General features: G+C 33.7%; 4 protein-coding genes across 6 annotated transcripts; 3 read left to right on the top strand and 1 right to left on the bottom strand.

Annotated features, from left to right (window-relative positions):
• Positions 1–1,004: 1,004 nt before the first annotated feature.
• LOC103498077 (pseudo histidine-containing phosphotransfer protein 5) lies at positions 1,005–3,645 on the top strand. Its single transcript, XM_008460561.3, has 6 exons — positions 1,005–1,081; positions 1,602–1,729; positions 1,948–2,016; positions 2,425–2,496; positions 3,395–3,467; positions 3,598–3,645. The coding sequence occupies exons 1-6, from the start codon at positions 1,019–1,021 to the stop codon at positions 3,643–3,645; spliced, it is 453 nt and encodes a 150-aa protein (XP_008458783.2). The 5' UTR covers positions 1,005–1,018.
• LOC103498092 (uncharacterized protein C3F10.06c) lies at positions 3,276–7,528 on the bottom strand. Of its 3 annotated transcripts, none has more exons than XM_017047050.2 (8): positions 7,180–7,528; positions 6,871–7,025; positions 5,896–6,589; positions 5,367–5,467; positions 5,177–5,285; positions 4,867–4,926; positions 4,127–4,318; positions 3,276–3,654 (listed from the first exon to the last, which is right to left on the bottom strand). In XM_017047050.2, exons 1-7 carry the CDS (start codon positions 7,460–7,462, stop codon positions 4,158–4,160), a joined length of 1,563 nt encoding a protein of 520 aa, XP_016902539.2. In that variant the 5' UTR covers positions 7,463–7,528; the 3' UTR covers positions 3,276–3,654; positions 4,127–4,157. The 3 variants fall into 3 exon arrangements, with proteins under 3 accessions (XP_016902539.2, XP_008458793.2, XP_050940848.1); XM_008460571.3 differs by having other exon boundaries at positions 3,276–3,764; XM_051084891.1 differs by having other exon boundaries at positions 3,276–4,318; positions 6,871–7,020; positions 7,180–7,524.
• A 215-nt stretch (positions 7,529–7,743) lies between these two features.
• LOC103498106 (cytochrome B5-like protein) lies at positions 7,744–10,188 on the top strand. Its single transcript, XM_008460589.3, has 6 exons — positions 7,744–7,885; positions 8,123–8,205; positions 8,301–8,338; positions 9,112–9,192; positions 9,307–9,398; positions 9,821–10,188. The coding sequence occupies exons 2-6, from the start codon at positions 8,136–8,138 to the stop codon at positions 9,885–9,887; spliced, it is 348 nt and encodes a 115-aa protein (XP_008458811.1). The 5' UTR covers positions 7,744–7,885; positions 8,123–8,135; the 3' UTR covers positions 9,888–10,188.
• A 515-nt stretch (positions 10,189–10,703) lies between these two features.
• Positions 10,704–11,788, top strand: LOC103498112 (mitochondrial import inner membrane translocase subunit TIM17-2-like). Its single transcript, XM_008460602.3, has one exon. The coding sequence runs from the start codon at positions 10,802–10,804 to the stop codon at positions 11,522–11,524; it is 723 nt and encodes a 240-aa protein (XP_008458824.2). The 5' UTR covers positions 10,704–10,801; the 3' UTR covers positions 11,525–11,788.
• Positions 11,789–12,501: the final 713 nt, after the last annotated feature.

Below are 12,501 nucleotides of genomic sequence, written 5' to 3' on the forward strand. Positions count from 1 at the left end.
CATTAGGGTTTGACTTTCTAAGTGTTTATAAACATCTACTTATATTGATAAACACTCTTTGAAACACTTAATTAAGAAGTCAATTCAAACATAGACTTTAACAATGTAACATGGTTTTCTTTATAAATACAGAAATTTGGGTTCATTTAATAGAAGATCTGGGAATATAAAAGCCTTTGATCTTTTTTCTGCTCATAATTTATTCTCTCATGGAAATATTTGATATAATTTCCCATAAAATTCTTAATTCATTTTCATTTTATGCAATTGCATGCCTGCAATCTGTCACTCTTCTCATAATTACTGCCTTATTATTTATTACCATTCAAAATTTTATTTATTTATTTATAATATTTTAAACAAATATTTTTAATAAATTAAAAATATTTCTTTAAGCCTAAAAATTAAAATTTTTAACTTTAGTAATTAGCAATAATTTCAATTTTTGAACAATTTAGTTCTAATTTAGATTATTTTATAACGTAGATTTTGTATTTTATAAAAATATTAGTTTATTGATTTATTTACATAAGAAAGTTTGTTAAATCTTAAAATTAATTTTTATTACATGGACAAAGTTATTGTTATAAATTTCAAGTAGGAAGATTAAATGTTATTACATAGTCAATTTTAAGGATTAAATTATTTTAAAATTAAAAGTATAGATTAAATCGTTAGAAATCAAAGTTTATGGACTAAATTATTATTTGTTTAAGAATTTTCTATCGATAAATTTTAAATTTGATGATGCAACTTGCCTTTTTTTTCATGAAAATTATTGTTAATATTTAATAAATTTCAATAAAAATTAACTATATAATCAGAGATCAAATTTATTGAAAATGCATATTTAAGAAAAATGAAACAGTAAATAGTATTTTAAAAGATGAAAAATTGTAATTTTCATTTTTGAAAAAAGAAAAATAAAAAAAATGGTTTATCTTTTTGGGTTATATATAGTGTCTTCTTGGAATGGGATTTTGAGTAAAGCATTGCCATTTTATCATTTGTATGCAAAATGGACAATAATTTTGGCCTGCACCAAGAGATTGCTGAAATGAGACAATCGTTATTCAGTGATGTTGGTTTTCTTCTTTTCTTCTCTCTTTTATACTTAATTTTCTTTTAATTCTGATCTTTGAATTACCATTTCTATTGTTTTTGTTTACTCATATTTTGTGTTTCTGATTTTCCAAAAAACTAGTTTCTTGTTCTTCATTTTGAAAAAGATTCTTGCAATTGCTTAGAAATATTTATGGAAATTAAGTAATGACAACATTTTGTGGATTTTTCTTTCTTTCTGAAATCTTGATGTAAATTATTTGTTTTTCTTATTCAAAATTTAAAAGAAGAAAATGTATTATTTAGAAAAAAAGTTATGATCAAATAGCATATTTCTTAGTTTGGTAGGAAAACAAAAAAAAGGAAAATGCTATCAAATTAATGGACTTTATGTTGAGACCAAATTTAATAAATGGTTAAAAATATGTTTTTTGAACCCAAAAGTTTTACTTTATGGTTCTTTTTTAAAAAAAAAATTTAGTTGTGATGAAATTATGAAGAAATTACACAAATCAAAGTTAAATTGATTGTTGTTGTAGGGAATTTTGAGTGACCAATTTGTGCAAGTTGAGCAATTAGGGTTTGATGATCCACACTTTCTCCAGAGGCTTCTCACTGTGTACTTTAGAGAATCAACCCAGTCTATAGCTTCTTTAGAAAATGCACTGTAAGCCCTAATTCAAAATCTTTTACTTCAATTCTTTATTTTGTTTGTTTTTTATTCTGAAAATTCAAGAGTTCATATTAGAGGGAACACACATATTTTTAAATATCTCTTTTAGTTATTCTTATGGATATATAAAAATGGTTAGACGTTTCTTCTTCATCTTCATCTTGTATTGCTGGAAAAAGAAACTAATAATACGAGACTTTCTCTTCACACAGGGAGCGACCTTCTTGCAATCTCAGAACACTGGAAAGGCCACTTCATAAGTTTAAGGGGGCTAGCGCTAGGTTTCTTCTTATTCCTTTTTAATACAATGAGAATTACGAATTCACTCCCTAATTTTGAAGTTTATGTACTTTTTGATTTATTAAAATTCAAAAATTTAGTATACTCATTATAAAAATATAAAAAAAAAAAAAATTAGAATTTTCTCATTAGATGATAAATTCAATTTCATATTTAGTAATTTAGTAATTATATGTTTTATTTTATTTTTATGTATTTTGGATTTATGACAAAATTAAATGTTTGAAACTCTGCTATACAAAACAGAAAATAAAAAAAAATTTAGAAATCACGAACTTAAAATAGTCTATATGAATTCTTCCATAGTCCCATTGAAAGGTAAAATTTTATTTTCTTTTGTATTCTCAATTATGGTTTATTAACTATTCCATTATCGCTTATTTATGTAGCATTGGTGCCATTAGAGTGACCCGTGAAGTAGATCTTGCCCTCCAAGCTTGCAGAGAGGATGACGTGCCCGGGTAATGTTACTTTTTAAGACTATTTTCAAAATATAGTATAATGAACTATAATATTTATAAAATATAGCAAAATATTATTGTCTATTAACGATGAACTACGAAAGACTATTATCGGTTTTTATTTGTATTTTGATAGATAGATTAGTCTATCGTGATCTATCGCAAATAGATTATATTGTTTTGCTATATTTGTAAATATTTTCAAAAGATTTATCAAGGTGTGATCATTTTTTTTTTCCAAAAAGAGTTTAAACTTATAAACACAACAAAAGTGGAAACATCTAAGAAGTGGGGAATAAATCGAGCCTAAAAATTGCTTTTGGGCTCGCTTTTGGGCTCGCTTTTGGGCTTTCTTGGAGCCCCGAATAATGCTCTGATGGGTAATAAGGAATTTTTGGGTTCCATCCCACCACTTCTTTAGAGCATTGAGTAATGCTTATTTGGTCTTGTACACTTTCTTTAACCTTGAAAATTAGAGTAATGAAGTATTAAAAAAGAAAAATGAAAAAAATGGCACTTTTCGAAATAATTTTGTATTTTGATTTGGATTTTTGTTTATGGCCCCAAGAAATGGTGAGATGCATTTTTTTCTACTAACTTATTATTTATTTTCTAGAAATGTTATTAAAATCAACCCAATTATAAACCTTTTAAAACCTTATTTCTATTTTTCAAATTTAGCCAATAATTTAAGTGTTATGCTAAAGGATGAAATTCATGAAAAGAAAAATTGAAAGAAAAAAAAAAGAATTAAAAAAGGTTATAAAACATACCCTTAGTTATTCAAACATAACCTTTTTTTATAACGGAATCTCTCATCTCAAAAAGATAGTTTACATATTCACCAAAAAAGGAAAACTGAGTGCAACGTTCTAACTCTATGTTACTTATCAAATAGGGCTAAAGCTGCTGTGGAACGGATAAATAATGAATACATACGACTACGTCGTAGGCTCCAGGACTACTTCCAGGTCTCGCTCTCTCTCTCTCTCTCTCTCTATACATACATACATTCATTTGTGCATGTGTAGATAGGTGTCTGCATGTGTATTGATACATCTAGCATTACACATTATTCTGACGATCTTGTTACTAAATCAGCTAATGCGACAAGCTGGACCTTCGGAGCGTGCTGTTCGTCCAAGATAGATTCAAGTACTACACACATTGAAGAAAATAAATACTTCAGACTATATAAAATGCACTTCCATGTTCCAATAAGGTTAAGGTTTAACCATCTTGTTCTCCTTTGTACTGCTTCACTTTTTCTGTGCATGGCGAAACACATATTTCATCATTCTAAATCAATTTAATGTGTACTTTATATTGTCATATGCGATGTTCGGAATAATCAAAATCATGTTTCACAAAATGATTTTAGCTATTTAAACTCATTCCTGACCACACCCTAAAATGAAGATGCATAAATATACAAGGAATCCACAAACTTGGTTTCATTTTTTCTTTAAGAAAATAATTAAGAATCTCAAAAATCATTCCTTACAAATGAAGAGGGCCAAGGCAAGCAATATCTTCACAATATCAGGGGACCTTGGCCTTATCAACTTCGACGGTATAAAAGGTAAAAGATACTAAAAGAAAAACAATAATAATAAGTAAAAGGAAAAACCTGTAAAGTTGTTGAATCTGCTTAGCTGTAGTTAATCAGTTCTTCCTCCACTAAGAAAATTGAAAACCTGCCTCAAATTTCCTCTGGAAGGCCTTGCATTTGTTGCAAATTTACAGATGTATACGAGTCGTCTTCTCATTTCCAATTTCGTAATATGCGTGTTGTCAAAAGATTTCCCACAATCGAAAGTTCCTGGTGTAATTTAACACAGTTACTAATGAACTAATATATGAAAGCAATATATTCTTCTCTTCTTTGAAATAAAAAAATCAAAGTGCGAATGAAATCTATTGGAAATAAAAAATATTGTACAAGTAGGAAGCTAATTGCTCTCCTTTTCTCTCTTGAAGAAGAGGTGGTGAGACCTAAATTGAATTTGAAATCGGAAAAAAAGTTCCTCTTCTCAAATGTGAAAAACAACACTTCTACATTAACTTAACACAAAATCTAGATTAAGGAAGTTCGTCTTTGATAAGAAGGGATTGAGTATTTAAAACCTCTTTTCAACTTCACCTCATTCACATTTTGAGTCAAATTTTGCTAAAGACTCATTTTCCAAAGAAAAACACCCTTACATCTTAAAATATCCAAATCCCTAAAAGGAAATGATAAATTAACTCTCCTTCTAAGTTCTAAAAGAGGAAGGGGCTGAAGGGCAGATGAAAAGATGAAAATAGCATAAATGTATGCATTTGGTGTACTTTAAGATAGTTTAACAGAAAAAAATTCAGCCAGGGTACCTTCGTCGTCAAATAGAGATGTCAGTATTGCCAAACAAACACATATGCTAATATCTTCTCCTGCAAGTAAACGAAAGAGTTCTCTTAGCAAAAGTTTCAGAAATGTTGCATCAACTTATGCTTGATATCTTCATAAACCATATCATTGACTAAATAAATAACTTAAAGAAAGTTACAAAGACCGATTAGCCCAACTACTCAAAAGAAGAGAACTAACACCTTCCCCCAATCTGCCCAACCCTCTTCAATAGATTTTCATCTCAAATAGGTGAGTTTATTGTAGTTGTAGTTAAATAAAGGGTATTCTTACCATTGCTACAGCAAACCAGAAGTCTTTTCCCTTGGTTAAGATTCAACTTTGCAAAATCTACGGCAGAAGCAAGGTTTCGCGACAGGGAAAATCGATCCAGTTTTGACATCTGAAAAGAAAAAGCTGTTAAATAAGTTGAATTGGTGCTGCAAACTTAAGAATGGTTACGCTCTCTTTTTCCCATACTCACCATCATAGGTAGATGAAGATATGCACTAGCAACCGGAAGGCAAACAGATAAGGACTCTTGATCGCAATTTAAAATGCAATCAACATTGCTCGCAGTCACAGCTGCACACACATAAAACAAAAGTAATCAACAGATAAGTGATGTCAAGAAACAATAATGTAATTAGTGAACCGCATAAAATACACTCCTACATTTGTTGCCAAACTCATCATATTTCCACAGAAAAACCAAGAATAGTCGAAAATGAATTTGGAAAATGGCTAAGAGTGGAAATATTTTCTCATGTAACCATCATTGATCACTTTTACGGATGTTGAACATTGCATTTTATTTTTTGATATATGGTTTAGCCTTTCGATTATTAAGATAATAAACCATCTTTAGCGGAAAAATAAGTAGCCAGGCTTGAAGTTTTCTTTCCTTCTGAACCTTCTTTTCCAATAATGATAGAAAAAAGGATTCTACTCTATATTAAGACCAATAATTATCTACTGTATTATCCTTAATAAAACAGAAATCCTGTAAATACCATTTTGAGATGAGCCTACTGCAAGTCTAGTTGAACCAAGCCAAGATAATCCACAATTTCCGTCAGAAGACTTTGCATCTAGCTCAGCATCAGAAATATCAAAAGATAACATTTGCTCTATAGGTGGGACTTGAGTTGATGATCCTTTCCGAGATTTAACACTGATCTGAGGTGCATCGTTTCCCCTTAGTGCTCGATATACTCTGTCCTTTTCAACTATTTCAGCTACCTTCTGATTACAGATATCAGGCCCAGAGCTCATAAGATCATGTGCGTGATTCCAAAACAGATTTGGAGTCAAGCCTCTTGCCCAACTTTCTTCATCGTCTCCTGCTCCAGAAATGTAGTTCCAGCTAAACTCTGTGGTGGTCCTTTGTTGAACCACACCAGTAGAGAACGAAGCAGTAACAAGTATAATGGGGGTGAAATCCCAGGAATCATGATCTGGTACTTCGTTCAACCAAATAACCGATCTCTGTGAAATCCACAAGGGGCGTAATGGCTTTCTCAAGATTGATGCCAATGTGGTAACATCAGCTCCACAGTCATCTAACTGTTTCGTCCATTCTTCAAGACGTTCCTCAATAGCAGCTTTCTCGGTCTCAGAAACCCAAAGGGGTAAATGCAAGGAACAGTCCCAACCAACAGTACATTCTTTTCCATTTTCAGCAAGCACAGCAGAAGTGGAAGGCTCCTGTTACAAAAGACATGGTACATAAAATATATAAATTTTTTCATTTAGAGTTTCACCCTTGAGATAGGGATGTAAGCGGGTCAGTTTAGGTTATCAGTTTAAGAAAGACAAAAAAACTGGCATAAAAACCAATTCAAACTACTTGCTGACCCATCAAACAGACGTTCAATCAATTTCAGATTAACACCCGACTAAGAGGGAGTGAACTCTTGATCCTAGACCTGAAGAATCATAGACTGCCAAATGATGAAAAAGCAAAGAACAAAATAGCCAATACTCACCCCTAGCTCCGATGAACTGCCGTGGATTTTCTTTAAATGTTTGCTTATAGACCGATTCAAAACACAAGTCCAAATGGGTATTGTTTTGGACATGCTATCAGGAAAGCGCTTTCCTCTTCGAGTGGAATCAACTATAATACACCCTCCCTTCTGTCCTACCCATCAAACAAAAAAGCGAATCACATAAACACTTCAAAAATGCAAACAATCCCCCGAAGCATTCCTCGAGAATTCAAAGTCGGAAAAATTAATAAGCCAATACAGAAAATTGTATTGAAAGGAAAACAGACAGGGGAAAAGAGGATGTACCAGCCAATTGCGCCACATGAAGGTTGAGGCGGGAAGTATTGAAAGACCAGTTGTTGTTGTGGCCGTCGGTGGACTTGAAGTAGCAATTGGAGTGAAACTTCGGGGAATACCAAAGGCCGCAACGGAGATTTGCGAGAAGAGGAAGCTCCGGCCATAGCTGGGAGATCTCGCCGACGAAAATAGAGTCCTCGTAAATTGATCTGAGAGCGTTGTAGAGAGTATTATCTCTACGTTTTATGTTTCTGACGGCCTTGTATATGCTCAGCTTCGCGCCGTCCTCCATGAATAAATCAAGCAATGGCAGTGCAGAGCGTCGTCGTCGAGGAAGATGAAAGGATGCAACTCAACTTTGTACCGCCGGCGCCAAAATTTATTTAACTCCGAGCCGAAACCGAGGTCCAAGCCAAAGGGGAAGTCAGGGCTGAGCCGTAACGTAAGCCCAAACCGAAGAAGAAAGTCAGGCCCGTTTCAAAACCGAAGCCAGGGCCCAATTTCAAGCTCAAGCCCAAGCCTGAATCAGAATTGGCGGGTGATCCGTACCCGGTTTATGTTTTGACGGGGATCCGATGGTATTTGGCTGAATACAGCGGAATTTTGAGAGTGATTCTGGTAAGCATTTTCCCGGTGAATTCATTTTGGTATTCAGTTCGCCGGACAGTGGATAATCTCTCTGATTCCATCTCTAAATCGGATCGGTAATCTTACGGTAAGCTCTCAGTTTCGCTCTAATCAGCTAAATCATCAGCTTCAAAGACTAGCATGAATCAGTGACCTTGGATGGTCCGAGAATCTTTGCTGAATTTCCGAGCTCAAGAGCATTTCTCTTGCTCTTACCAAACAGATTTTTCATTTTTTTTAAAAAAATTTCAATTTCGGAATCATGCTGCTTCTTGTTTTGTTTCAGTATGAGGATTTTGCATTTATTGTGAATCTGATTTTGCAGTGAGGTACGTAAAATGGTGATAGTGATAGCTGCATTGCTTCTCAGTGTTTTGTTGGGAGCTCTATTTTTAATCCCACGCGACCGTAAGTTGGAAGAAGTGTATTTGTTTCATTTCTTAAGTTCTTCAATGAATAAATTCACATCGATTTGAACAGACACTGCTATTTTCTGAATGCAGGAAATGCACAGAAGGTCCAACTAAATCCTATTAACAAGGTACTTTGGATATGAAGGTTTTTTTACTACTTTACTGGAAATTTGAAGATTTAGTTGTCTTTTAGATTCAATTTTATAAATGAATTGATCAATTCTTTGCCAGCTGAGAAGCTGGGACGTGAATGTTTTTACCTTCAGTAGCATAGGTAAATTATTTTGGCTTGTGCGATCTTCTATTTCCAGAATACAGCTAAAGTTAATGTATTGCTTTATTATTGTTTTCAAATGTATAATGTCCAATCTATTTAACCTTTTCTGATGAACAAGTGGGAAAAAAGATGTCGAGTGAATTGATTGATTTGCTAGTCCAAGTGTTTTAAATGATTGTGCTGTTGTACTAACCAACTGCTTATAACTAGGGGTACTAATGCTTTGTGGCTTTGATTATGGATATTGATTAGGATTATAAATACTGAACTTGCACAATCCACAGGATGTTTTTTTATCACCGCTTCCATCAGTTGAGAAACAGAAAGGAATCTGTAGTTTACAGGAGATTTAGTGAAACAATTTGTGTCTTCATTCACCATAGAAACAAAGTTGTACGTCGAAATTTAATTCAGTGCCTTTTAAGTAATTAACTCTCTGTGGGATTCCTTTCCGTTATTGCTTGGATTGCTGAAATTTAGTATTGTGATTTCAAATCTCTTGGTTTAGCATAAGTTTATCTGTTGGTGATGTGCAGTTCCGGGATAGGCCTTAGTTTTTTAAATTTAAGGATCTGCGTTGATCTTATTTTTCATTAAATTCTAAATGTTGTTTCTTGCTTTTAGTCATCTAAAGTCTACTACAGTAAAGATGAAGTCTCGGTTCATAACAAGAGAACTGATTGTTGGGTCATTATCAAGAACAAGGTATAATCATCTATCTTCTGGTTTGATATCCAAGCTCTTAGCAAACAAAAGTTGGAGTTTGCTTGTATATTATTGTTGTACTTATAATCTTTTTTCGATTATCCTTGAGCAAAGGTGTATGATGTGACCTCCTATGTTGAAGAACATCCTGGAGGGGATGCCATCCTAACACATGCTGGGGATGATTCTACAGAAGGGTTTTATGGGTAAACCAGGCTGACATCACCTCATCTGTTATTGTCATGTTAAATTGATATTTCCAAACAATCTTGATTGAATGCTCTAGAATTGTTTTGGCATAAATTGACAATAATTAAGATCACCATGCTTGATTCACTAAACAAAGACCATTAAGTGAGAGAATATTGCCTATTAAGTTTCACTTGCAACTAGACAGCATTCCCTAAGAAAGAAACCAAACCTTTTCTCTTGATTTGAACTACAAACTATAGGTTCATGTTGTAAATGGATTCATTCGCAACAAGACGACATTTCCCTTGATTTGAACTACAAACTATAAGGAACATGTTTGGTTTTACTCAACATACACATAAGCTATAATATTAGATTCCATCATTGCAACAATCTTCTAAACATGTTAATTTCAACCTCGATACTTATTATGCAGGCCACAACACGCAACTCGAGTCTTTGACATGATTGAAGACTTCTATATTGGAGATCTGAAGCTGTAGCATACAAGTAATGTTTGATTTTGTGCTGTTAATTCGAGGACGTATTTCACATTTCAGATCTGGATTTGCCATTGCAGGGAATGTATGTAAAGATCTGAATTATCTAGTTAGCATTCTTGGAAAATTGTAACATCTATAGATGGTGGACACTTAATTTAAATCTTCCCCTTTTTAGATGTATCTCTTTACATTTTATATTAGTTCTTGTGGATATTCTCATTTCCAATTCGCCAGAGGGGAGAGACTTTTCATTGTAGTCTTGTTTAATGCCATGGTTGAACTAAAATCTTGAAGTTTCTAATTTGTATTTCTATTGTAGCATTTGGTAAATTGCTTTTTTATTCTTCAAGAATTGATCTGGTTTGTGTAATCTGATTGGGTGGTGTTGAGATTCTTGAGACCCATCTGACTATAGATTTGCTTTTGTATGCAATTGTTTAAATTCAAGTTTATTTTTATTCACCAATTAATGTTTGCAATGTTCTTAAAAATAGACAATATAGAAATAAAAGTCTTCTCATCGTGAATTACTCGTTTTAACTAATTTTTATTAACGTTGTTTTCAAATATTCCCCTAAATTTTTAAATGCATTCCTTTTAAATATTTTTCAATCTAAACGAAGTGATTTAAAATCAAATAATTTAAAATTTCCTGAGTTCTTTCCTTTTCCTTTTTTTAGGGAACTTTGTCAAATGGAGGGTTTAAGATATTTGTTTTAATTAATTATTATTTCCATCAACAAATGTTTTTTATATATTCCAAAAAAAAAAGAAAAGAAATATTAAACTAAAGCACTATATATATAGTTAAAACCCAAGGCTATTAAACTCTCTTCAAAAACCTATGTTAGAATTTGGCGGTGGCCAGTGAACGCATCAAAAGAGAAAAACCCTAAACTGATTGTATCGACGCTATGGGAACGCCGGAAACTTCCAGGGAACCTTGCCCCGATCGTATTCTCGATGATATAGGCGGCGCTTTCGGCATGGGAGCTGTCGGTGGTTCAGCTTTTCACTTTATTAAAGGTCTTTACAATTCTCCCAAGGGATCCAGGATTATCGGCGGTACTCAGGCTGTCCGAATGAATGCGCCGCGCGTCGGTGGAAGCTTCGCGGTTTGGGGTGGTTTATTCTCTGCTTTCGATTGTACCATGGTCTATGTCCGCCAGAAGGAGGATCCATGGAATTCAATTATCGCTGGCGCCGCTACCGGAGGTTTTCTTCAGATGCGACAGGGACCTGCATCGGCAGCTCGTTCGGCGTTGTTTGGCGGCGTTCTGTTGGCTTTGATTGAAGGAGCTGGAATTATGCTCAACAAAGTTCTGAGCCAGCAACAGAATATGCCTGTTGTGATTGAGGAGCCTGCTGGTATGGGTGGTGTGCCTGGGTATCCTACAGGCCAGCTACCTGGCCGTGCTCCTCCCATGTCTCTGCCACAAGCTGAATTAGCAAGTATTTCTTCTTCTTCTTCTTCTTCTTCTTCTTCTTCTTCTTCAGATTCTGGTAATGGCTCGTGGTTCGGAGGTTGGTTTGGCGGAGGTAAGAAGAAGGAATCAGAAGTATCGAGTGGAGGAAGCGAGACGACGATTTTGGAGAGCTTCGATGCACCGCCTGTGCCAAATTTTGAGTTCAAGTAAAATATTTTTATCTGGGGTTTTAAGGCTTGTGATAAGCTGAGATTTTTATATAAGTAGACAATGAATTCAATTGTAGAATGTATGGTGTGTGTTATAGCCTTATAGGTTACTCCTAATTAACGATTATCGTGCAATCAGCTGACATTGTTCTAAAGTTATCAAATTATCATTCGGGTTATGCTGAATTGTACAATAAGCTTGTAGGCTTTATTGTTGGTATTATTTTCTGTTGTAAATAAATTACCACTTTATGGGTCTGATTCATATCTTTTTTAATCATGATCGTGAATATATTTTGGTTGCTAGCATGCTTAACTCAAAAGAAAGCCGTGTACTGCACATTCGATTATCGTGAATATATTATGGGTCTGATTCAATTTCTCCTTCTCGTCCTTTAACTGCTTGGATTTGAATACGTTTCTATTGTAGCATCCATCGATAATAAAGCCGTGTACTGCACATACCCAACAAAAGAAAAGGTTGTAATAGTTTGGATTTTTCAGGTATGCATTTGTTTTAGTTCAACAACGTTTGATGTTGGATGGCATATGCTTAAACCATTTAAATGGATGCATCTATTTTGTGCTTGTGGAGCATGGTTGGAATGACTCTCTTAGCAATACGCCTTTTGTTGAGTTCAAACATGCCTTTAGTTTCACTTGGCATGTTGGTTGGTTTGGTTCACTTGTGTAATAGAAATGGTGTTGGTTTTTGATAATTGATAGGTTCATTGTGCATGAATTAGTTATAGAAGTGCAGATACTTTTGATGTTAATTGGATATCTCTTCTTTTTCATTTGTTTCAGTTAAATCACATTGTAGATTGATTACCCCTATCAAGTGGTTGTGGTTGTATGAATGGTTTAGAAGTTGAAGACACCCATTGTTTGTTTTTCTGATGGTTTATTTTATATCTGTTGATGTTGATATCTAGCATTATGATGTTAATATTTTTTTCTCTGCTGCATTTCATAGTT

This window comes from Cucumis melo, chromosome 5 (assembly GCF_025177605.1).
Source record: "Cucumis melo cultivar AY chromosome 5, USDA_Cmelo_AY_1.0, whole genome shotgun sequence".
Classification (NCBI taxonomy): domain Eukaryota; kingdom Viridiplantae; phylum Streptophyta; class Magnoliopsida; order Cucurbitales; family Cucurbitaceae; genus Cucumis; species Cucumis melo.